The sequence below is a fragment of the Eschrichtius robustus genome, chromosome 9 (assembly GCF_028021215.1).
Source record: "Eschrichtius robustus isolate mEscRob2 chromosome 9, mEscRob2.pri, whole genome shotgun sequence".
NCBI lineage: Eukaryota > Metazoa > Chordata > Mammalia > Artiodactyla > Eschrichtiidae > Eschrichtius > Eschrichtius robustus.
The window spans coordinates 35,295,093-35,321,561 of NC_090832.1; the positions used below are offsets into that span (position 1 = coordinate 35,295,093).

Below are 26,469 nucleotides of genomic sequence, written 5' to 3' on the forward strand. Positions count from 1 at the left end.
AACCATAAACAAGACCAAAAGACAACCATCAGAATGGGAGAAAATATTTGCAAATGAAGCAACTGACAAAGGATTAATCTCCAAGATTTACAAGCAGCTCATGCAGCTCAATAACAAAAAAACAAAGAACCCAATCCAAAAATGGGCAGAAGACCTAAATAGACATTTCTCCAAAGTAGATATACAGATTGCCAACAGACACGTGAAAGAATGTTCAACATCATTAATCATTAGAGAAATGCAAATCAAAACTAAATGAGGTATCATCTCACACCAGTCAGAATGGCCATCATCAAAAAATCTAGAAACAATAAATGCTGGAGAGGGTGTGGAGAAAAGGGAACCCTCTTGCACTGTTGGTGGGAATGTAAATTGATACAGCCACTATGGAGAACAGTATGGAGGTTCCTTAAAAAACTAAAAATAGAACTACCATACGACCCAGCAATCCCACTACTAGGCATATACCCTGAGAAAACCATAATTCAAAAAGAGTCATGTAGGGCTTCCCTGGTGGCACAGTGGTTGAGAATCTGCCTGCCAATGCAGGGGACACGGGTTCGAGCCCTGGTCTGGGAAGATCCCACATGCCACAGAGCAACTGGGCCCGTGAGCCACACCTTCTGAGCCTGCGCGTCTGGAGCCTGTGCTCCGCAACAAGAGAGGCCGCGACAGTGAGAGGCCCGCGCACCGCGATGAGGAGTGGCCCCCGCTTGCCACAACTAGAGAAAGCCCTCGCACAGAAACGAAGACCCAACACAGCCATAAATAAATAAATAAAATAAAATAAAATAAAATAAACACTTTGAGAAACAGTTCAATATTTGCTTATAGCTACTTAAAAAAAAAAAAAAAAAAAAGAGTCATGTACCAAAATGTTCATTGCAGCTCTATTTACAATAGCCAGGACGTGGAAGCAACCTAAGTGTCCATCATCGGATGAATGGATAAAGAAGATGTGGCACATATATACAATGGAGTATTACTCAGCCATAAAAAGAAATGAAATGGAGGTATTTGTAATGAGGTGGATGGACTTAGAGTCTGTCATACAGAGTGAAGTAAGTCAGAAAGAGAAAAACAAATACCATATGCTAACAGATATATATGGAATCTAAGGAGAAAAAAAAAAAAAGGTCATGTAGAACCTAGTGGCAAGACGGGAATAAAGACACAGACCTACTAGAGAATGGACTTGAGGATATGGGGAGGGGGAGGGGTGAGATGTGACAGGGTGAGAGAGTGTCATGGACATATATACACTACCAAATGTAAAATAGCTAGTGGGAAGCAGCCGCATAGCACAGGGAGATCAGCTTGGTGCTTTGTGACCACCTAGAGGGGTGGGATAGGGAGGGTGGGAGGGAGGGAGATGCAAGAGGGAAGAGATACGGGGATATATGTGTATGTATAACTGATTCACTTTGTTATAAAGCAGAAACTAACACACCATTGTGAAGCAATTATACTTCAATAAAGATGTTTAAAAAAAAAGACTCATACCCCGGGGTGGGAAACCCACAAATGGGAGAATAATTCTAATTGTAGAGGTTCTTCCCAAGAAGTAAGGGGTCCAAGCCCCCCTGGGGTCCCCAGCCCAGGGGTTCTCTACCAGGAAGATAAGCCCCAAGAACATTTGGCTTCGAAAGCCAGCGATGCTTACTTTCAGGAGAGTCCTTACTCCCGGAGAGGGAGGAGGCAACTGGAGCTCACCCTGGAAATGTAGACACTAGCGGCAGCCATTTTTGGTGTCCTACCATGAGGACATTGGTGCTGGCAAGCTCAGGGGAATCTTCCCTCTAGGTTATTAGCATTGGACCTGGCCCCACCCATCAGCCTGTCAAGATGCCTCAGGCCAAACAACTAGCCAGGGAGAGAAACAGCCCCCCACCAGAAGCAGGCTGACTAAAGACCCCTGAGCCCACAGCTGCCCTGGGGTCTGGCCCTATCCTCAGTAATCCTTTATTGCACATCTCAAAGGCAAGAATCTTTACTATCTTTCTCACCATGGCAGGCCAGGGCTGTTGCAGAATCAGGAATAAGGTCATTGCTCAGTATCCATCAAATTAGGTCTGAAGGTTGGGAATGATTTTCTGATAAAGAGTTTTCTAGCAACTCATTGAGATTGGAATAAACACATAAGCACATGCATACAGGGAAGGGCTGGGCCTGCCTGGGTCCATGGCCTGCATGTTCCCAATCATGGCCCATAATTCTGGCCATAGTATTGGGGTTCTGAATGGACCATCTCCTGTGCATCACTCCTGAATCTTCTTGGCTGCAATTTTGAAGGCAGCCACTACTGCTAGAATGATTTCCATTCAGGCTTTGATCTGCTTTCTGCAGGTGCATCCTGCAGCTTAATTTCAGTCACACCTTTTACTTCTCACCTACTACCCTGGGCATGTGTGCCTCTGCTACTACCTGGGATACCTGGAAGAACCCACTTAGCACACACACCTGTGTAACCAGAATTGCTGGAGAGTTTCTACCTTTTGGGTCTAAAGGACCTGTGACTAAAGGACAATGAGAGAAAATCCTTCTTATTTCCACCCCTCAAGGTTAGTGATTCTTTCTTAATGTTCCTTATCAGCCTCAAGACAACATTTAGCACCCATATCCTTACTGGAGGCAAGGCAATTATCTTTCCTTGTATTAGCTTTTCTTCCTTTCCTTTTTTTCCTTCCTCATTTTCTTTTACACTATAAGCCCCAAATAAACTACCTGCACAGAAGCCTTTGGCTCAGGTCCTGCTAATGTGGAATTGGGGTTGACAGTTCTGACATACAAGTCAGGGCTTGCACATGGACTGAAGTTTAAAAGAGATATGATGAAGCCCCCAAAATGATTAAAATGTCTTCCAAATTCTACCTAAAATTGTTTACTTTATCATTTTATATTGCTGAAATCCCACCAATTAGAGATTAATTTGGATAAACAGCCATCCTTTAAAATACAAGTACTTGTGAAAAGAACATGCAATTTACTATTATAGTTAATGTGAGAAACAAATAGAGACAGAAATAAATTTAAGAAGAAACCACCTCTTCCTAAAAATTTTAAAGACTGATACATAATCAACATTATTTATTTGGGAGATGAATAGCAAGGGAAGTACCCTGTTATCTCTGGCAAGGTATATCTTTATCTTCACCCTATCTTTAGCCAGGGAAGAGACCTGAAAGCACATGATTGGAAGAGGTATAAAAAAATTGTAGCTTCCTCCTCCATTTCCCAATAAAAGTTCTGTCATAATCTCAGTCTCCAGGTTAAACATCATGGCTTTTAATCTTTCCTGGGCCTGTGTAATAATAGGCTGTACTTTTGATTCTTTAGGAAGAATATCCAATATCTCAGATGTGTATCCCCCTCTGTGGAAAGAGAGTCCTGATCAGTTCAGTGACTACAAGGTAGAAAATGGAAAATACATCATTAATGTCTGGAATTACCTTGAGAGACTGGGGACATATAAAATCCTATTGAACAAGACAGGCAAGTATTTTGAAAAATTTGCACCAGAAAATGAACAAAATATTTTATGGGGACTGCCTGTGCATCACGGGTGGCAGTACAGGTAAGAATGACTCTCTTTTTCATTACAATGACTCTTTAAGTTTGCTGTAAGTTAATTAGGAAGTAGTACCTTGTATATATAACACCACTTTTTTGAAAGTTGATTTTTTTTCTCTCTTTCCCCTTCCTACTCCTTTTCCAACTATCTTTTTTCCTACTCCTCCTCTCTATTTTTGTCCTCATTTTTTCCTAATCTCTCTTCATCAAGCCTTTATGGAATGTCTGTATGGTTGTTCTACTAGGTGATGTCCAAGAGAACTGTGTGCAATAATAAACATTTTCTGTATTTGCACTGTCAGTGTGAGAGCAGGAGCCATATGTTCTTACATGCAGCTATTGGACACTTGTAATGGCTAATACTTCTGCAGAACTGAATTCTTAATTTTATTTAATTTCAATTAATTTTAAATTTAATAGCCGCAAATGGCTAGTGATTACCACATTCACTGAGGCACAGCATATTAGACCTGGTTTATTCAATATCAACAACTATTAATTGAGGTGCTACTATGTACCAAGCCTAGTCTTAAGCACTGGGGAGTACATTCAGGAAAGAAAGAGTTAAGGCAATATACATTAAATTCACAAGGGTGTATAAGATTAGTTTGCATCACCTAATGTTTAAATGTGATTAAGTAATCATGTAGATTGGAGTAAAAAAGAAGCAAAAACGTCTGTGGTAGAACCTTTCTTTCATGTGTTCTTTACCTGAAAATAGCATCTACACTCAGGAATGAAAGTAGAGATTTGTTTTGGAACAAAAATATCCTAAGTCCTAAGCTATCTTGTTCTGGCTAACAATGGCATTCAAGAAATAAGGAAACTTTACCATCAACTCCCAGAAAATAGTGTTGGAAGAAAGGAATCAATGAGAAAATGTGTGCTGTTGGAGAAAAGATAAGGGAGGAGACTCTGAAAATTCTGATCTGTGATAACATCCCAAGCTGGCATTAAAACCGAGCTTGTCAGGGAATCTCCTAACACCCAGCATAATTCCTATTCTTAGCCTATCCTTGGCATGGAGAAAAGGAATATCTGAACTCCTGAGACATGGTTCAGGAAGAGCCCAAACCTTAAGGTCCACTGTAAACAATAAACAACTCCCCCAAAGGTGACACATGCCTACTCCCAGGAAAGTTTTCTACTCTGAGTCCAGAAATGAGCAAACAGCAAGGTAGAATGCTGGACTGGATACTTTAAAAAAAATTCATTTTCATTCAAGAACACAATAAATGGAATTCCTCTCTTTTTTAAGTGGCTGATTTTACTTAGTTCTTAATTGAGTTGAACTCTATGACATAACTAGAGAAAAATCTTAACAGGATTAAAAATTATAAAAGTGGCCATGAAAGTATTTCACCAACAGTATTCTAAGTCTCAAAGATAAGATAAGGACTATAATCACAAGAGTAAATTAAAAAAGAGAGTGACAACTATGGGCTGAGATTATCAAAAGCAGAAAGTAGGACCAAGGAGCTTGGTGAAGGCATTGAGGGAATAATATCACAGAGATGGCAATGACAGCAGGTTGTATCAGGAGTAAGACTAACACGCTGGCAGGAGAACTGGAATGTGAAACAGAGTAGTGAGTGGTAAATTTGGGAAGATCAGTTAGTGCTTGTTTAAGAAATGTCTTTAAATTCAGACTAAGGAGTTTTAATTGGGCTCCTAAGCAATATGTTTGAATTTAATAATGCTTGCACAATACTTAGGCCTTCTGAATGTTTGCTTCTTGCTTGCTTAGCAGAGTTTTTTTTTTTATAGCTTTATTAGTATATAATAAGAATACAATAAGCTGCCCGTTTAAAAATGTATTCACTGATAAGTCTGAAATATGTATATAGCTTTGAACCCATCACCACAGAAAATGACCATATGTGTTACTCTAAAAAATTTCTTTTCCCCTTTGTATTCTCATCGTCAAGAACTTCCCTACCTCTTATGTCCACTCTCTCCCTGCCCTCCAAGCCACTAACTTCTCACCTCACCCTGCTCCCCAACTTCACAGGCACCACTGATCTGCTTTCTATCACTGCAGATTAGACAACGTTACCTAGAGTTTCATTTAAACAGTTGTGTACTCGTTTTTGTCTGGTGTATTTCAATTGTCATAATTATTTTGAGATTCAGCAATCTACTTACATATGTCAATATTCATTTATTTTTATTGCTTAGCAGAAATTTTAATTGGAAAAATGTTGGAATTGGAACGAGAATATTGAGGGTCTGAGGCAGGATAATGCCTTCCCTTAAAGGACTTCCAACATAGTTAAGAAGAAAAGTTAGAAATGATACAATCAGAGGAAAATAAAAGGTCAATGCATAAAATACTGGATAAAAGTGAGAGTGTTGTGAGCTGGAATAGTCTGGGAATAGAATAAGATTGGAAATGAATCTTGAAAAAAAGAGTAAATGTTGATAGATTAAAAAAGAAAAGTAATCCACGAATAAAGAAATAGAATGAGCTAAAGGACAGAGTTTGAAATTAGCATGGCATAATATAATTGGAAAATAGGGTAAGTTCATGGCAGAAATTTTAGTTTGAATAGTAAAAAATATAGCATTAATTTCATTCTTGAAAAAATGGGTACCAAAAAACAGGTTTTGGCCAAGATTATTGAGAATGATGTATTTCTTGCCATCAGAAACCAAGAAAAAAATTCTTCAGAGGAAAAATCAACAGGAGGTGAGCACAGTTTGGCTATAAAGGAGGAGAAAGTGCTAAAAGATGGCGGGAAGAGTAGTGGAACTCCTCTGACAAAAAGTGGAAAGTTCACGAAGCAGTGTCAAGAAAGACCTTCCCTGGGTGTAATGTCTCATGTCAGAGGGAAAGTGCACAGATTGGAAGCCTATTAAGCTCACATTTGAGTAACAAGGAGGGGTGGAGGGAGAACTGGCAGGCAGTTTTTATCTAAAGTCCATATGTTATCAAGATCATAGGCATTGAAAATCATCTGAGGTGTTATATCATCACAAAGTTCTGGTGGCAAACTTCCAACAAGCCTGATTCAGATATCTTGGGAAAGCTCTCTCATTAGATGCTATCTGCTTCAATTCCAGGAAATCTTTACTTTCAGGTCACCAGATGATGTGCAGGTCCAGTCAGGGTTTGGTGATTTCTTTAGCTGTGTCATGTGAATCAAAGAGTCTTTTCCTGGAGTTTGCTAGCGCGAGTGTTGGTTAACAGTACCTGACAGGGGCCTCTCCAGTGAGGCTGAAGAGAGATCTTCTAGCAGTGTCTTTTGTAATAAACAAAATTTCCTGGTAGCAAAGTGTAACTCTTAATGCCTTCATCTCCCAAGAGCACACTGTGAGAAGATTGCTCTACCGAAGCATTGTTATTTTTAATAGAAACAATTACTCCTTTGCAATATATAAGTATTTCCCTTTTCATCAGCTATGGGCCAAAAGAAGCAGGAATCAAGTGCATTAGGTATCCCATGACTATCTCAAAAGTTGAGAGTTTGTGAGTTCCAAAAGGATCTCACAGCAATGCTTTTGGGCAAGGTATTTGAAGGGCATCTACAAATTTCGCCAGTTGAGTCTTAATAATGCATTAGTGGAGACTTCCCTGGTGGCGTAGTGGTTAAGAATCCGTCTGCCAATGCAGGGGACATGGGTTCGAGCCCTGGTCCGGGAAGATCCCACATGCCTCGGAACAACAAAGCCCATACGCCACAACTATTGAGCCTGCACTCTAGAGCCTGCGAGCCACAACTACTGAGCCTGCATGCCACAGCTACTGAAGCCCGCATGCCTAGAGCCCGTGCTCCACAACAAGAGAAGCCACTGCAATGAGAAGCCCGCGGACCGCAATGAAGAGTAGCGCCCCGCTCGCCACAATTAGAGAAAGCGGACCAGCAACAAAGACCCAATGTGGTGAAAAATAAATAAATAAATTTTTAAAATAATAATAATCATGCATTAGTGCATTCAGCTAACCCAGAGGGTTAAAGATGATAAGTGCAGTGAAATAGTTATAAAACTGGCCAGACAGCACAGACTTAAAGTACTTGGCCAGTAAAATGAGTTCTTCAATCACTATGAAGTTTTAGAGGACTTCCCCAGGTAGGGATAATCTTTTCCAAAAGGACTTTTACCACGGAAGAGGCAGTAGGCTGTTAGCAAGGGAGGGATTCAGTCTGATGTGAAAATATACAGATTGTAACTAAAACATTTTTACCCATGAGACAAAGGAAGTTGTATGAAATCCATTTTTCCAGACTTCGGTCCGTTAGGCAGTTTAAAATGTCTAGGAGCAGTACGAACAGGCTTCTCTGCGTTGTACTTCAGATAAGTGGGACAAGTGAGACAGGCACTTTTTGTGGCCTTATTAATGTTTCTCTCCCAATACTGATTCATGAAGGCTATCATTTTGACAGTGGAGAAGGGTGGGAATTTTAGAGTCTCCAGTGGGACTGGGTTGTTGTTTGGTCAAACCAGAGCTTTCCTTTTTTTTACCAAACCAACAACTGTTAAATTTACAATTTTGTTTTTCCTTTCCTGAGGCCAACTGTTGGGCTTCTCTAGCCAGTTTTTCTAAGTTAGCATTTGGGGGCCCTTTGGAACATGACAGAGGTTTGGCTGCTAATGCTACCTTTAAGGGCAGCATTCCTTGTGGAAATATTGGCAGGGTGATTTTACTTAGCTAACAGAATCAAATTTAGAATGCCCTGGAATCTTAATAATAGCTAAAGTTGCAGGTAAAAGTATTGCATTCAATAATTCTGAATATAGGGGCCATTTTAAATTTTATTTCCCCAGAACGTAATTCCTCAAAGCCCCGTCACTGAGAATCAGAAGGACACTGGAAAGCCTGATTAGAAGACTGAAGGCTCATAAAACACTTAAATTTATAATAATCTCTTTCCAATGTCCTGGCTTATTGCAATAATAAATGAAACTGGGAGGATTTTGTTTCATTTAAAAGCCTTCATTTCCTGGAGTTGAAGATTAAGAATTTTGGCAGTCTTCCTTTGAGGTGATTCATCTAGAGTATGAGACAGCTGGTTTGCCAGATTAACTGACTCTAGAGTAGACCTAGTTTCCTATTCCATCCTGGTCCTTTTTACTATAAGGGAAAGGTCCCAGTTCAATTCATGAATAAACATAGAGTTAAAAACTACCCAGGTGGAATCAACAACTAAAGGAAGGCCAGAATTTTCTTTAAAATCAACCTGAAGTTGGTTGTAATTGTCATGAACATGTTCATCAGATTTTTGTGTGCAAGCCTGAATTTTGTTCCAATCAACAGGTTTTGGAAAAGCCCTAGAAATTGCTTGATGAAGTCACCTAGAGATAGCTTGAGCCTGATCATATAGTAAGTTAGTGGGCTGATCTCCCAGTTGTCATTCTAGAGATCTTTCAGGATTTCCCTATTAGCAGGTTTTATGCAATGCTGAGCCTGGCCTTCACCAACAAGCATATGAACTAGCTAATATAAGTCAGAGAAACCAGTCTGGTAAGTTTGAATGACAATATTAAATTCCTTAGCAAATCTGTGAGGATCTCCAGTTATTTGGGGAAAATCTTTGACAATGACTTGCAGTTCAAATTTAGTGCAGGGAATATAAGAAATTAAGGGTTTGCTCTCTGGATCCTCAGAAGGCTTAATTTTAAAGGGACAGATTCTGACAAGTTCAGAGGAAAAGGGATTGGGGAGAATTTCAGAGAAAGGGGAAGTTGGGTGAGAGAGTTAGCATGGGGGAATTGAGGGTATAGAGGAGGTGTGTGTGGGTGGTGTAGAAGGAAGGGGGATGATGGCATCAGAGGTGGAGTCTGGCCAGGGAGAGCTGGGGAAAGAGACAGGTGGTGCTGAAGGAGGAACCAAGGGGGAAGAGCGTGAGGCTTTGGGAGACATTTTATCTTTTTTTAATTGTTTGTCTCAGTTCATCTTAAAATCTTAATTTGCAGAGATACAATTTTAGACTCCCAATAATATTGGGAAGCCTCAAGATACCAATTGAAATAAGCATTTCACTCAGTTCTGGAAATTTTTAAGCTATTGTAGTCCAATTTGGTTTTAAGAAAATTGTTTGGAGATTTCAAAAATTCCCCATAATGGCCATTGATATTTTTAATTGTTGTTTGGCCAGGTTGATCCATTTAGTTGCAGATGTGCACGAGGAAGGACCACTGTTTTTAAATATAAAATTGGCGGGAGGGCGGGGGGCACTCTCAAAATTCTTAGGTAACTGGGATCCCATTTCTCAGAGGTTTTTCTTTAGAGTGAAAGTGAGGTAGGAGGTAGACGGGCCCCAGAGCTGAGCAGCTGGGGTTTTTCAAGTGGAGTAAATCGGAGCTTTGTTCTCCCTGACACTCCAAGGACAAAATTAGTGGCGGGAGCTGAGCCCTGCTGGAGCAAAGAGATAAGACGACCACATCTATCACTCCTGATGTCAAGGAAACCTCCCCAACTGCACATGTACAGGAAGGCTCCTTGGGGGGTCAAAAAAGGAGGGCGCACCATCCCATAGTAGGTATTTTAAAGCCCCCTGTAAGCCTCCGCTGGAATCCATCTTGGCAAAAAGATGTGTGCCAATATTGGATAGGGCCCTAAGATAGGTCAGATATGAGAAAAGAAAGGAGATAATTGGACAGAGGAGAACAAAGTCTCAGAAGAACTGTCCCTACGTAAATGATCTGACTTTCTCTTTACTGTGCCCCTCCTCATCAAGGAGGACACCCGCACCATTTCTCTCCAGGTGTGTATTCCTGTTTTGCTTCTGTCTAAATAAACTCTTTCTCTGTGTGCTCTCCCACATGTTGTGCTGTGTCTCTATTAATAAACTTTGTACCTGTTTTTGCAATTTTTGCCTCCTTGAAATATTCTTGCTTTCAAATGGGGGCAAGAGCCAGGGCAACTTTGCTTCTAGCCTCTAGCCCCTGGTGGTCTAGCAGATAGGATTCCTGGTTTTCATCCAGGCTACTCAGCTTCAATTCCTGGGCAGGGAACTAAGATCTTGTTTCAAGACCACTAACTGCTGTCTCTCCGAGATCAAAGAACAATTGTCAAACAGCTTGAACAGCTTACAGCTCAAACAACTTGCAAGCCTAATACCAGCCAATGTTAAAAAACAGCTTGGTCCCAGAGGAGCCAGGCCAAAAGCCTTTTCAGCCAATTTCCAGAAAATAACCCCTTCCAAAGGAATAAATCAAAGGCTAAAAAACCAACACGATTTCAGTGAAGCAAGGGATTCTTTCCCCTGTCCCAAAAGAATGGGTCTAAGGCATTTCAGCCTGCTTCAGTTGAAACAGTCTAATCTCAAAATCAGACCAAAATGCCAAACAGGTACTTGCATATAGAACAAGGACTTAACCAGAAAGACGAAACTTAAAATAGATCCCAAATAAAGCCTACAGAGCATCAAATGCAAAGAGAGCATGAGCTCAGATCTAGGAGAAAGACATACCTTCAAACTCCAGGGTCACTGAGAAAGCAGTGAGTGATAATGGGGTCGGTTGTGTGTACCACACCTGTTTGCTCACAAGCCCGGAGCCTTTGAGGATCTTCTCTGGTCCCTGCATGGACCGCCAAAGTGTTGACCAAATAAACAAATAAATAGATGGCCAAATATTTCTCTAGGGAATATGGGTGTTTTCAGGATCAGCAGAGAATTGCAGTTCAGGGTTTGCAACCATGGAAAACAACATGCAAGTGCCTGCATGGCAAGGGAAGGAGCACACTTTTATAGAAGAAAAAGGAAGTTGGGAGGGCTATAGTAAACAAAGAGTCCATGGCTTTTCATTGGCTGAATCCTTGTGAGGAAAGAAAAGGAGTTTTTCTTTTTCCTGTTGGGCTCTGCTAACATTGCAAGGTATGAGAGCTCTCCATTCTGGTCTCCCAACTTTTAATTTAATTTAATTTAATCTAATTTATTTAATTTGGGTTTCTGGTTTTTTTTAATAAATAAATTTATTTATTTATTTATTTTTGGCTGCGTTGGGTCTTTGTTGCTGTGCACGGGCTTTTCTCTAGTTGCAGCGAGCAGGGGCTACTCTTTGTTGCGGTGCACGGGCTTCTCATTGCGGTGGCTTCTCTTGCTGTGGAGCACGGGCTCTAGAGTGCAGGCTCAGTAGTTGTGGCGCATGGGCTTAGTTGCTCCACGGCATGTAGGATCTTCCTGGACCGGGGCTCGAACCTATGTCCCCTGCATTGGCAGGCAGATTCTCAACCACTGCGCCACCAGGGAAGCCCTGGGTTTCTGTTTATTAATTTTTTTTACAACAGTGAAGGCTGACACAATTCTTTAAAAGAAAAATATTTTGTGCATTTCTGTAAACCTAGTGTATCTAGTATATCTGCAGCTTAAAAATGAGCCTTGTAAACCCAGCCCTTGATCCTTTCTCTTTAGCTGATCCCACCCAAAGGGCACACTGTGGCCATGAATCTGGGGATCATCTATGTATCTCTGTGGACAGTTGGTGGGCTGGTGAATTTAATGTAACAATCAAAACTCAAATTGATGACCTTTCCTCAAAGAATCAATTCAATCTAGAATCCCAATAATAGAAACAAAAATAGAAATGAGAACTACTGCTTTTACAAAAAAAAAAAGAAAAATCTCTTTGACCCAAATATTGTGAATGTTTTGACATGAGGTTTTAGACAGTATTTTAAAAATTAGTAGTTAATTTATCCAATTATGAAAATATCAATTAGAGAAAACTAGTAACCTCAAAACTTGCTTTAAATACATAGGACAAAAGTAGGAATTTGTAATACATTAATAACTTTTTGTTTGTACAGACCTTAATTATTATCTCTCTGCAATACCCTTCCTTGCTGTGGTTGATTCTGGCATAATGGGAATATCATCAGACAATGTCACCTTTCTGCCACCATCCAAGGATCAGATGAATTTTTGTTATAATGTTTCTAGCTGTTATTCATCCTTTCCAGATACAATGAAAAAATGGAATAAATTTTACCAGGTTTTGGCGGGGTTTTTTTTAGGGTTTTAAGTAATACTCTCTGAGAGTAGTCAGATAAATTTTGAATAATATTTAATGTAAGATTTTTTTATGCATTGAACAGTATGTTCCTAAGGAATAAAGTTCTAGTATCTAAGTCTTTATTAGGATGACAACAATATTAATATGAGTAGATTACTGCATGACATCATATCTCATTAGCACCCACATTAATATTAAGACTGCCCTATCCATTCTTTTCACACCAAATAAATTATATTCAAAACCTGTAGAAATTATGTCTTCATAGTGCATGTTCATCACATTTTCAGGTCAAGTGAGCAGTAAACTCTATAAATACTACTAGGGAATAGATTGCGGTGAATTTGATCAGCTTATTTCAACTCACTTTATAAACCATCACCTGCACTGACTAAAATGATAATTTGACAATCAGAATCAAATGTTGATGTCCAAAGTGAAGTGTCATGGGTGAGAGAGTAAATGACCAAAGATCAGGTTTCCCTTTAGAGAACTTGTTCATTATACTGCATATGATTAGGTGAAAATACTCTTATACCTCCTCCCATTTCTCCCATTTCTGACTTTTAAAACTTTGTGGAAAGTTCATTGCATAGCAAGAGAAAAACAAATAAATGAAATACTACAGTATAAAATTCTGAGCATTTCAAAATCATATGGTTTATTTCTTTCAAATGGATTCAGTAATACTAGTAATTAATATAGCTAATATTAAGCTCTTTGGGGAGAATTAAGCATTAAGTCTTTTATACTTTAACTCTTAAATGTTCTCCCCTCATTTAGAATATTGAAAAATTATATTTATAAATAGAATTGATTTTCAGAAAGGGAGATTGTTATAATTGCCTAAATATTAATAACATTTTCCTTCTTGGATAGCAGGTAAGTTATATTCTAGTAACTTTGATGACCTCTTGAAGTACTTATGGGTTGCACGTGTCTCATCCTTGAAGGTTGCTCGTAAAAAATTTCACAATAGGTAAGAATGGATCTAAAGTTATTTTTTTAATCTTACACTATCTTTCTATCTTACACGATCTTTTTCACTGAAATCTTTTTCAATTTACCTATATGTCAACCATCGGGAAGTATTATGATAAAGATAAAACTGATAAGAAAACATTTTACTGGATAAAACTTGAAAGTATTTTATAAGTAGGTATATTTTCAGACCAGGTGATATGGATAATACAGATATTATTCATTACAAATTAAAAATTAAAATTTCTTTGTCAATAAGAAGAGATAATGGAATGTAAATTGGTACAACTTCTATAGAAAACAGTACAGAGAGTCCTCAAAATATTAAAAATAGAACTACCATATGATCCAGCAATTTCACTTCTGGGTATTTTTCTGAAAAAAAAAATGAAAGCACTAATTTGAAAAAAATATATGCACCCCTCATGTTCATTGCAGCATTATTTACACTAGCCAAGACATGGAAACAACCTAAGTGTCCACCGACAGATGAATGGATAAAGAAAATGTGGTATATATACACAATGGGATATTATTCAGCCATAAAGAAGAAGGAAATTTTGCCATTTACAACAACATGGATGGACTTGGAGGGCATTACTCTAAGTGAAATAAGTCAGAGAAAGACAAATACTGTGTGACCTCACTTATGTGTAGAATCTTAAAAACAAAACCCCCAAAAAACAAAAACCAAGCTCATAGACACAAAGAACAGATTGGTGGATGCCAGAGGCGGGAGGTAGGTGAAATGCGGGAAAGGGGTCAAAATGTACAAATTTCTAGTTATAAAATAAATGTCATGAAGACATAATGTACAGCATGGTGACTATAGTTAATGGTATTGTATTGCATATATGAAAGTTTCTAAGAGAGTAGATATTAAAAGTTCTCATCACAAGAAAAAAAATTTGTAACTGTGTAGGGTGACTAATGTTAACTAGACTTGTGGTGATCATTTTGCAATATACACAAATATCAAATCATTATGTTGTACACCTGAAAAAAAAAAAGAGAAAAATTGTCTGTTTAGTATATATCATTAGGAAAAAATATCATTCTACCTGAAAAGCAGGAAAAATTCTCCATAGGTTATTTCATTTTTCAGTGGTTACCTGAAATGAAAATCATGTGTTCTTAAAGAGATATCCAAATCCAGCAGAAATTGCTAATCCTCTTTGATTTATATCTTTACATTTTGGAACAATGAGAGTTGGTCACATTTCAGAGTTTATGCAAGTAGAGCATGTTTAATGAAAAAGGCAAAACATTTGACTAAAAGTACATATTTTCTGGAATGATAATTTCCAGATTTAAATTCTAAGAACATCTCTTCAAAGTTTCAAATCTAGGGGCTAAATCAATACCACGTTTTTACAGTTTGTAATCTAAAAAGTAGAATAATGTAGTTTTGAAGAAATTAGCTGTTTTATAAGTTCAGTTGGCAAAGTTCTGAGTAGACTAATTCTAAATGCATACTCCGCCTCACTTGTCTATTAGGTTACAGCATTACTCTAAACAAGAAGCAGAGTTTGAAAGCAGCAGGGCTTTGTTTGTGGATTATTTAGCTCCACCCCTCTTCCCTTCAGCTTTGATTAGAACATATGAACTCCAGAAGGGCCTGCCAACACAAATGCTTGTTAGTGGGAATAAAGCCCCCTTCATCAGTGACTTTACAGGCTTTCAGAACACAGTCCTGCTTGGTCTAAATTTTCTCCACAAAGTGTGTAAGTATACAGGTAAGTGACACAGAGACTTTAATTTTTTGCAAATTCTATATGCTGTGTTGATTTCATAGGTAATGAAATACCACTAGAATCATAATTATAAATCATTACAACAGATTGTCTAAAGAAAGAAATGTTGACTTCCTGTACGTAGCTGTTTCAAAGTTTTTACAATAACTTTTGTGGGCTTTTTTTTTTTTTTTTAATTTATTTTTGGCTGTGTTGGGTCTTCGTTGCTGCGTGCAGGCTTTCTCTAGTTGTGGCGAGCAGGGGCTACTCTTCGTTGCCGTGCACAGGCTTCTCAGTGCGGTGGCTTCTCTTGTTGTGGAGCACGGGCTCTAGGCACATGGGCTTCAGTAGTTGCAGCACACGGGCTCAGTAGTTGCAGTGCACGGGCTCTAGGGCATGAGGGCTTCAGTAGTTGTGGCACGTGGGCTCAGTAGTTGTGGTGCACAGGCTTAGTTGCTCCATGGCACGTGTGATCTTCCTGGACCAGGGATCGAACCTGGGTCCCCTGCATTGGCAGGCGGATTCTTAACCACTGAGCCACCAGGGAAGTATTCTTTGTGGGCTTATGATGGGTTTCATTTAATGCGACATATTATAGGCCCCCCCTTACTTAGCATGTCCTCTCTTCTGGGGTCTTTGCACAAAAACAGCAGATCAGTACCATTTATCAGTACCATTTTAGTTTGACAAGGAGATAAGAGGAATCTCTATTTCTTTCTTGGATAAGTTTTGCTATTTTATTTTACTTTGTTTTAAAATGAAAAACATAATAAATATAATAATGATACTTGCCATGACTAACAGAACCATGAAATAATTGTTATGTGAACTTTCTTCAGCCAGTTCTGCAGATTATAGACATAAAGAAAAAAATCTGACCCCCTAAATTTCTGGTTTTGGAGGAGGTATATTTCTCCAAAATTTCCAAATCCTAGGCTTACTAATAGTGGAAAACAGAAGAAATCACATAATGGTAAATTTGAAAATTACTGTATCATTCAATTTCCCAGATATTATTTATCATTTACCCTTGTTCTATTGAGGAAAAAATATATATTTATATATATATGCACATATATCTAATTTCTATTCCCTAAAGCCAAATTCAGAAATAAGATATGAGTCAAAATAAAAATGAATGCATTGTAAATTTAAAATTGTGTATGCATTACTTAGGGTAACACGATATTTGAATAAATAAACTTTGAATTATAATGGCAAAACTCAATAGGATTCTATTTCTCCCTCGCATAATGATTCAGGATGTTTACTCAGTTGAAAGGAGGCTTTCTTCCATGGTAATTCAGGGACTTAGGATCCTTCAATCTGTGGCTCCATCAATCTTTACAGCTTCACCATTGTATGCTCACTACAAAAATCAAAGGAATTAGAGAGCTTAAAGAGAGACCCCCTTTTAAAGGCCTAGGACTAGAAGAGACAAGCATAACTTTATCTCACATACCTTTGGCAAAAATACAGCCCCACTGGATGGAGGATGGGAGGGACTTGGGAAAGTTCATTCTTGTCTGAGCCCCACTGATAGGAGAAACAAAATCTGTTGAATTGCTGGTCATCTTTGCCACATTGTCAGATACAGAAAGTAAACTCCAGGCCAAGATGATTTAACAAACTTGAACTTCCCAGTATGTAAAGAATGAGGGATTAGATGAATGGTTAGAGTTTATTTCATTTAAAAATTATAAGATTTCTAAATTTTTGTAAGCTCTACTTTTACTAAAATTAGCTTTGGATTTGTTAAGGAGTTTTGAATTCACTGCAGGCTACAATAAAAAAGAAAAAGATGCAGAAAAGAAACAGTAGGGCTTCCCTGGTGGCGCAGTGGTTGAGAATCTGCCTGCCAATGCAGGAGACACGGGTTCGAGCCCTGGTCTGGGAAGATCCCACATGCCACGGAGCAACTAGGCCCGTGAGCCACAACTACTGAGCCTGCGCGTCAGGAGCCTGTGCTCCGCAACAAGAGAGGCCGCGATAGTGAGAGGCCCGTGCACCGCGATGAAGAGTGGCCCCCGCTTGCTGCAACTAGAGAAAGCCCTCACACAGAAACGAAGACCCAACACAGCCATAAATAAATAAATAAATTTAAAAAAAAAGATGCAGCTTTAAAAAAAACTAGTCTTAAAAAAAAAAAAAAGAAACAGTAAATTGGAACATAGTTAAACAAGTTACCTTGCTTCCTCACTTCCTCTAGTAATTGCATGCTCCCACTGATGCTCAGAATTCAGAAACTGTGCTGAAAACCTTGGCAGATATTTTTAGTTAATTCAAGTATAGACAAAATAATAATAAATAGAATATCATTAATCAAAATATTTTTACAGTTGAACATGTCTGGTTCATAGTTAACATATATTAAACGTTTTAACATAATATTCAACTACATTTTTTGATATAAAAAAATTTAAGATTTTTCTTTACACTAGAAACTGCACAAAATTTTCTTGTATTTTAGCCTTTATGCCATGATATATGCGTGACTTCAAGTCTCCATTACTTTGGCATTTAAAAAAAAATTATTTATTTACCTTAACCAAACTTGGGAAAGGTCATGCAAGGGAAAGTTTAGTCTGCAGATTATACCACTTGCTTGTGTGGCTGCCCTGCCTCACTCTTAGTGTGGAAAATTACGGGGAAAAGAGTGATTCCTGACTCCTGAGACTTTGATGTGTAAGTTCTAACCAATTCCAGTCAAGGACCTCCTGTAGAAGAATTAGGGGTAGGGCAAGAGTCCAGGGATGTCAATGGAAATAACTGCTCATAAAATAAAGTAATGGGAAATAAATATGATTTTCCCAGCAGAGAACTAATAGAAGAAAAAAGGGCAGTATCTCAAGCTCAAGGCTTCTGTATCCTCTTTCTTGTTCATTAACTGATCAATCCATTCTGACATATTTGGTCTACCTAAAATTCACAACCGTTACTACTTTTTTCCATTTCCTAATAACATTTCATTTTATGACTATTATTTTCCTTATTTTTAAAATATATTCAATATATGTCTGTTATTTAAAATTCAAACACTACAGAAAGTTATTAAGTGCAAATAAAACTTACTTCTCCATCATCATCACTTAACCTCCATACCATGATTTCTTGCCTGATATATATACTTACATATATTTAAGTTTTGGGCCCACTTCTACAAAAATAATTATATGAACTAGTGAATATAAATAAATGAATAAATTATTTGATAAAAACTCTGTATTTGCATAAAAGAGATTATATGTATGGCACTGTTCTATGCTATATATTTTTAACTAATCATGTGTATTTTAGATATTAGCAAGTCAACAAATATTAACAGACATCATTCTCTTTAAATAATACATAACTTTCCACTGAATGGATTTATATTCCTTCCAATTTTAAGCAATGCAAAGTGACATTTGATGTCTACTTTCATTAATTTAATTTGCTGGAATGGTGACAGATTAAATTACTGGGAATGAATTTATGATCAGGTATTGCCAAATGGCAACAAAAGAGTGTGGTATAGATTATGTTCTTGTCAAAATAAAGACAAAAACAAAAAAAACCCCCACACAAACTGTGTATTAAGGTTCATATTTCTGTATAGACACCAAAAATGAGTATTAGCAAACTTTAAAATTTGCAATAGTCTAATATGCAAAAAATATCACTTCACTTTTTTATGGGTCTTATTCTTTTAATCACTGCTGTATCCACTATTCTCTTCAGTTACTTACGTATCTTATAAATTTGAATATGAAGGCATAACATAATTTTAAAGAGCAAAACATGTTTTATTTTACATTTATACATTTAAAATGTATATGAAAACATGCTAATTTTATACTAATTGAAATTGAAATGAATTTTGTTAAATTGAATTTTGTTTTAAATAATTTCATCTTTTGGGATCAAAGTTAAAATTTTACCTACAACTTTTTTTTTTTTTAAATAAATTCATTTATTTTTAAATTTTTGTCTGCGTTGGGTCTTCGTTGCTGTGCGCGGGCTTTCTCTAGTTGCCGCGAGCGGGGGCTACTTTCGTTGCGGTGTGCGGGCTTCTCGTTGGGGTGACTTCTCTTGTTGCGGAGCACGGGCTCTGGAGCGCAGGCTCGGTAGTTGTGGCTCACGGGCCTAGTTGCTCCGCGGCATGTGGGATCTTCCCGGACCAGGGCTCGAACCCGTGTTCCCTGCATTGGCAGGCGGATTCTTAACCACTGCGCCAGCAGGGAAGTCCCTACCTACAACTTTTAAATGTCTTTAAATTTTCTAGGAAAACTGTCTCTCGTTATATGGAAAATTTTAATGAAGTTAAAAGTTACAAGAAAACTGTTTATAGAGATTTTGGAATTCATTCATTGTTTTAACTAAATGCTCCTGGAAATTTATAATAAAATAAAAATCCACAATGATAAATTTTCAAGGAACAGTGTTCTCCAATAGTAACTAAAATGTTAACTGTCCAGTATAGATTCACTTGAATAACTGGCAAATGCTGATAAGTTAATAAAGGTAATAAAAACCTGATTGGACTTTTGGGATATTATTCTACTTAAATTAATTTCATGAAATTTAGAGGAATAGATTTTCATGGACAGTAGTCAAGAGGCAGAATATTTTAAATGAAAATCTGAATAGTGAATTTGAATTTCTAAAATGCTTAAAAATGAACTATTGGTTTAGAATGTATTACCTGATTTAGCAATGTTCTCTCCGAAAAAATTTAAAAATTATGTTCAGAATTTTTTAGTTCATATTTTATGGGCTACTTCATTTTTATGGAATACTTCAGGGTCACAGAGGGCAACATTTCTCTCCTTTAAGAAGAGATAATACACAAGAAGGTGGCTCTGCCTCCTGCTAGTCCTCTTGGTGACTTTCCTTCCAAAGCTTTTATGAAGCCTGCTTACACAAGATTACATAGGGCTCCATCCACAGGCACAGTATACCCACTAGCAAACTATTTGGAAAAATAAAATAAATAAATTGAGCTTGGTGAAATAACATTGGCATTAACATCAAAAAGACTAGAGTTTGTAGCTAAGCTCTTGTCATTTTCCAATTGGTGTCAGCTAGTTAAACCTAGAGCAACTAATCAAATTTCCCTGTACCTCAGTATTCCTGTTGAAAAAATTAAGATTATAGACATAAAGAAGATTAATGAAGAGTCTACAAGATTTTTGTTATAAAGGTTGACTAGTTCAATAACCAGATGGTAGTGAGCATTCAGTATAATACATACAACACATTAATTGTGGCACAGAGTACACACGTTTGATGAACAAGACACTTAATTATATCAAAAATCAATTATTACTAAAGTGTAAACTCCAGGAATCTAGAACCATGAAATATACCCATGGTGAACTCCAGCAACTCTACCATTCATAGAAATCTTCATTTGCTAATATTTTAAACCATTTGTATTAGTTTCATTTTGCTGCTGTAACAAATTATCACAAACTTGGAGGCTTTAAAACAACACAAATTGCATTGCAGCGCTGGAGATCACAAGTCTGAAATTGGTTTCTCTGGTCAAAAATCAAGGTGTTAACAGGACTGAGTTTCTTCTGGAAGGTATAGGGGAGAATCACCTCTCTTTTTTGCAATTTCTGGAAGGTGTCCATTCCTTTGTTCATGGCCTCTTCTTGCATCCTCAAAGCCGGTACCATGCATCTTCAAACCTCTCTCTGATTCTGACCTTCCTGTGTTCGTTTTTTTACTTATAAGGACCATCATGGTTAGAATGAATTCACCCAAATAATCCAGGGTAGTCTCTCGTCTCAAGATCCTAATTTAGCCACATCTGCAAATCTCTTTCACCATCTAAGTCAACATATTCATGTATTCTTGGGGTTCAGACATGCATATCTTTTCAGAACCATTATTTCTGCTACCACAGCATTCATAAGATTATCTCTGTATTATATGTATTCAAGGATAGATATGAGAAAATGGCACAGTTGCAGTGCAATAAACACATGATAAGTTTCATCATCACAAAGTAATATACTATGTTTTTTCTATTGATGGCTTTAATACAATAGGAGCTGTTCTATTTCATATCAGAAATGGTGATTGGTAGTATCTTGATTAGTAATTATATTACAAATTTAAAATTAGAGTAATTTAGTTTCATGGAGTGAAATAGCTAGAGTAAATTAAGGAAAAAAGCTGGAGGATTTCTGTGGAGTACAGGAATGCTACTGCATTGAAACAGTGGGATGAAAGAGCAAATGATTGTCATTGGATATCAGAACTAACAGCTAAAAAAAATCATCAGGTACCAAATAAAGTACTTTTTATATTTCTTGAGCTTTAGGAGAACTCATTTCCGTCTATCACTGTGCATTGTATTTTTTCTTCCCTTGCTATATATAAACTGGCTTCCTTTACTCTATTTGCATATGAGTCATTATTTCTGCCCAAAGCTCTAGAGCCTACATCAGTTTACAAGTTACAGGCTCACAGCCCATAACTAACTGACCTATCCTTGTCAAAACACAAATTGCCTAGAGATAAATTTTGTTTGGTGAAATGTACCCTCTGTATTGGTTTTCCTGTTAGTTTTGCACGCGGGCTACAGTGAGCGGTGAACAAAGACTAATACAGTAACAGAGTAAAAATAATTGGCAATTGATCCATTTTATGAAGAGAATGAGTGGGCTGTGTTCAGAAAGGAACATATGGACTGAACATTTAATATACAAACTATACACAGATGCCCACCCTCACCTGAGGTTCAGATCAAATAATGAAAAGCTCTGAAGTGATTTATTGGTTCAGATAAATTATTTTTTTAAACTTCACAATAATGATTAAGTTTATGGGATATATATATATATATAGTCTAAAAAATTTATAAAAGATAACTCCAAAAATGCTTTCCATGTTTTTAGTGTTCTCATATTTGCACTATAGCTTCAGGAAATAAAACTTAAGTAGAAAATTTTAGAGACTAGAATTCTTACCATATGACTCTCTTAATTATCTTGTCTTTTTTATATTATGTTTATCTTTATCTTCTGTTTACACCATATAATTGGGTCTTGATTTTTTTTATCCAGAGAAAAAACAATCATAATTCTGCCAACTGATGAATGTTGCTTGCCACCCGGTTCTATAAGAATTGAGTCATTAGCCACTGCAGTCACTGACCTGCAATACACCCTAGAAAGAATTCACGGTGCAGATCAAGAACAAGGCACTCTGTGCTCTGGGAAAACTGGAAGAACAGACCTTCAGATAGTTAGACATTTTCAGGAGAAGATTTTATGAACCCCGGTTCTCACATCTTCCCATACTTAGAAAAGCACTTAAATCATTAACTGAGATATCTGTCTTCCATGATGAGCAGTAACCTCTACCAAAATATGTGCTTGATTGCAAGTACCCCTTCACCAAAATCACATATATACTGGCCTCCCGACCTATCTCTTCAAAAAAGTTCCTCAGAGTTATTTGAGAGGTTGTCTCCTGGGCTATAGCCCTCGGTATGTCCCCAAATAAAACTGAACTCACAGCTCTCATGCTGTGCATTTTTATTTCAGGTGACAGCCCTTAACTTTTATGATTAGGTCATTTGTATTTAACATAATTTAAAATCTTTGGATTAAATCTACCAACCACAAAGAGGCATGTTTCTTTGTAATCACATTTACCTCTTTTTGCCTTTTTTGCAGAGTATTTTTTATGATTTCATTTTATCTCTACTATTTGCTTACTTCATATAACTTTAGAAATACAAATTATTTAAAATAATAAATCAGTTGTTCTAAGGCCTACAGCATACAACCATAATTAATTAGTCTATCATCAAGTAATATTGTGTTACCTCATGTGTGGTACTAGAATATTCTAATTTGTTCTCTTCTTTGTGCTATGGTCATAATTTTACTTATATGATACAAACAAATTGCTATCATTTTTCTTTAAATGTTAATTGTCTTTTAGAGAAATTACTAATAAGCATGCAAAATTTATATTTGCTTTTTAAATCATATCTAGCAGTCTTCATTATTTTTTTAGCTTCTGTCTGGTATCAAATTTCTTGTGTCTGAAGAACATCTTTAATATCTTTTTAATGCAGCCCTGCAGGTAATGAATTCTCTGTTTTGTTGTTGATAGTGGTATTGGTCACAGTAGTGGTGATGGTGGCATTTATTTTCATTTTGTTTTACTGAAAAAGCCTTTATTTCTCATTCATCTGTATTTTTTTGGCACACAGATTTCAATCTATAGTAATCTGTATAGTTTCTGAAGAGATGTCTCTTGGAATCCTTATTCTTCTGCATGTAATTTGTCTCTCTGGTGTCCTTTAATATGTTCTCTTTATCTTCAGATTCCATCAGTTTAAATATGATGTGTCTAGGTGTGTGCTGGGGAGATACTTATCCTCCTTGGTGTTCTCTATGATTCTTAGCTCTGGGTATTGATCTCTTTTATTATTTTTGGAAAATTCTCCAGCAATATCTTTTCAAATATTACTGCTCCATTCTCTCTCCTTTCTCCTTAGGAGATTCCAGTTATACAAATGATAGATTGTTTGATATTATTGTACAGATCCTTTATTCTCTGTTTTGATTTTTCACTCTTTCTTCTCTTTTGTTTCACTTTGAGTAATTTCTGTTGAGCTATCTTTGAGTTCATTAATTTTTCCTTAACTGCATGGAGTCTGCTGATGGGTCTATTAAAGGCATTTTTCAACCTCTATCACCGTGTGTGTGGTTTTTTTTTTAAATTACTAATATTTCCCTTTGATTCTTTTCCATAATTTTTTAATGTCTCTGTTGAAATTGCCCATTTATTTATGTTGTTGTCTACTTCTTCCCCTAAAACCTTTAATCTCTTAAACATAGTTCATGTAAATTCCCTGCCAGATAGTTTCATCTGAATCATGTATGATTCTGTGTCTACTAATTGTTTTTGTCTCTTGACAGTGGGTTATTTCTTCTTATTTTTTGTGTGTGACCCATAATTTTTGGTTGAAATCTAAACAACGGTGTAGAACAAGAGAAACCAGGGTAAAAAAGTGTTTATGCTAGGAATTAGGCAGGCCTCTTATTCTGATAGGCTTTAAATTTGGAGGGAGTGAGCAAATGTAGCCAAGATTTGACCTGATTTGTGTTTTTCCTCAGGGAGATAAGGACTAAGTAAGGAAACAGAGCCATTCAATCTTACCAAATGTTACAAAATTTAGGAGACTTAATGTTTCAATGAGTCACTAATTCAGGAAGCTTTTGATTGACTGACTGAAATAAACACTTATTGAATGCTATAGTGTGGTTCTAATTATGAATTTGGGGGGAAAAGAAATAATACATGATTCCTTATTTGGAGTGATTTATGGTTTAACAGAGAAGGGAGAGTAAATGGAAGGCAGTTTGTATTTTTAATACATTTTATGCATCAGCAATTTTATCTCATTTAATAACCACAAAAAGTTTATTCATTCAAAAAAAAACGTATTTGTACCTACTCTATGAGAGATACTGTCCCAGGCCCTCACTGTATAGTAACAGAAAAAGTAGACAGAAATCTGTGACCTCAAGGAGGTTATATTCTCATCAGTTAGTTGGATAATAAGCAAACCTGATAGTCTTAGTAAATAGTACTGCTAAGGGGAAAAAATTTAGGGAAAAGTGATAAGGAGTGCTAGAAGATATTGATAATGAAAAATGTTGCCTGCCATATAGTAAACAAAGGATTCTGCAGCCATCAAGCTACTACAGCAAGACCCCACCCCCACCCCCGCCACCATGAGTACTGAGGGAACTCAGGCTGGAGAAAAATAGACTGCCCGCTGCCAAGGCCTCAGCCACTGCAGCCACTCCCAACAGTGCACACTCAGGGGACTCAGGGTGGGAAAGTATCAGGGTAGGATACTTCCTCTGTATGGCTGAGGTGCATAACAAAGGAATGATTTCAATGAGCCTAGACTCTTGCATCTTCCCATACATAGAAAAATGCTAAATTCTTTATTTTTTTAATTAATTAATTTATTAATTTATTTTTGGCTGTGTTGGGTCTTCGTTTCTGTGCAAGGGCTTTCTCTAGTTGTGGCAAGTGGGGGCCACTCTTCATCGCGGTGCGCGGGCCTCTCACTATCGTGGCCTCTCTTGTTGCAGAGCACAGGCTCCAGACGCGCAGGCCCAGTAGTTGTGGCTCACGGGCCCAGTTGCTCCGCGGCATGTGGGATCCTCCCAGACCAGGGTTCGAACCTGTGTCCCCTGCATTGGCAGGCAGATTCTCAACCACTGCGCCACCAGGGAAGCCCAAAAATGCTAAATTCTTTAACTTGTGATATCTGGTTTTCTTTGATTGACAGTAATCTTTTGAAGTACCAACTTCCTGGTCTTTGTTGCAAAAAACTCCTCTATATCCTGGCTCCTCCCTTACCTCTTTGGAGCAGTCTTTCAGAGCTATTTGAGAGGCTGTGTCCCGGGCTTAAGTCCTCAGTTTTGTCCACCAAAGAAAACATAATTCTCAACTTATAGGTTGTGCATTTTTTTTTCAGCCGACATTGAGCACCTTAAATGTTAAAAGGTTCATCAGTGATGTCTTGCTAAGAAAGAGGTATTTCAGCAAAGATATGAAGGAGGAGAGGGAAGGAGCCTTGAGGATATCTGGAGTAAGACTACTCCAGGCAAAGAGGAAGAGCAACCACAAAGTTTGAAAGTTGGGAGTAGGCCTGGTGTGCTCTTGGAAGAGCAGAAAGGCCATTAAACAAGGAGAAAAGAAGTAGGAAATATAATCAGAGTGATAATGGGTTTGGGAGGCCAACGTTTAGGACTCAGGTATATGAGGGCAGATTATGTAGGCTCTTGTAGTTTACCATAAGGACTTTTTTTTTTTTTTTTTAACTTGGAAGGAAATGGAGAATATAGAGAAGGCTTCTGAGCAGAGGAGTGACCGAACTAGCTTCTCAGTTGAGACTGTACTGTAGAGGTAATGTGAAATCAGTAAGGAGGCTATTGTGATCATCCAGAGGACATATGGTGTTATCTTGGACCATAATAGAAATGGTAATAAGTGATTGTATTCTGGATATACTTTGAGTATAGTGCCAACATGATTTGTCAATGGATTGAGTATGAGGTATGAAAGGAAGAAAGATGTTATAAATGACTCCAAATTTGTCCCTTCTTTCCCTTCCCTTCCCTAACTTTCCTGAATAATTCACACAAAATCTAATAGATAAAAAGGGCAAGATAGGAGTTGGGGATAGAAGGGGAGT

The 26,469-nt window shown here is 37.4% G+C and overlaps 1 protein-coding gene across 1 annotated transcript; it reads left to right on the forward strand.

Moving 5' to 3' along the window:
* The first annotated feature begins 3,278 nt into the window (after positions 1-3,278).
* On the forward strand, positions 3,279-19,604 carry LOC137769113 (protein LEG1 homolog). The gene is made up of 7 exons (XM_068550827.1): positions 3,279-3,574; positions 9,246-9,259; positions 11,928-12,005; positions 12,323-12,507; positions 13,416-13,507; positions 15,007-15,245; positions 19,507-19,604. The coding sequence occupies exons 1-7, from the start codon at positions 3,279-3,281 to the stop codon at positions 19,602-19,604; spliced, it is 1,002 nt and encodes a 333-aa protein (XP_068406928.1).
* Positions 19,605-26,469: the final 6,865 nt, after the last annotated feature.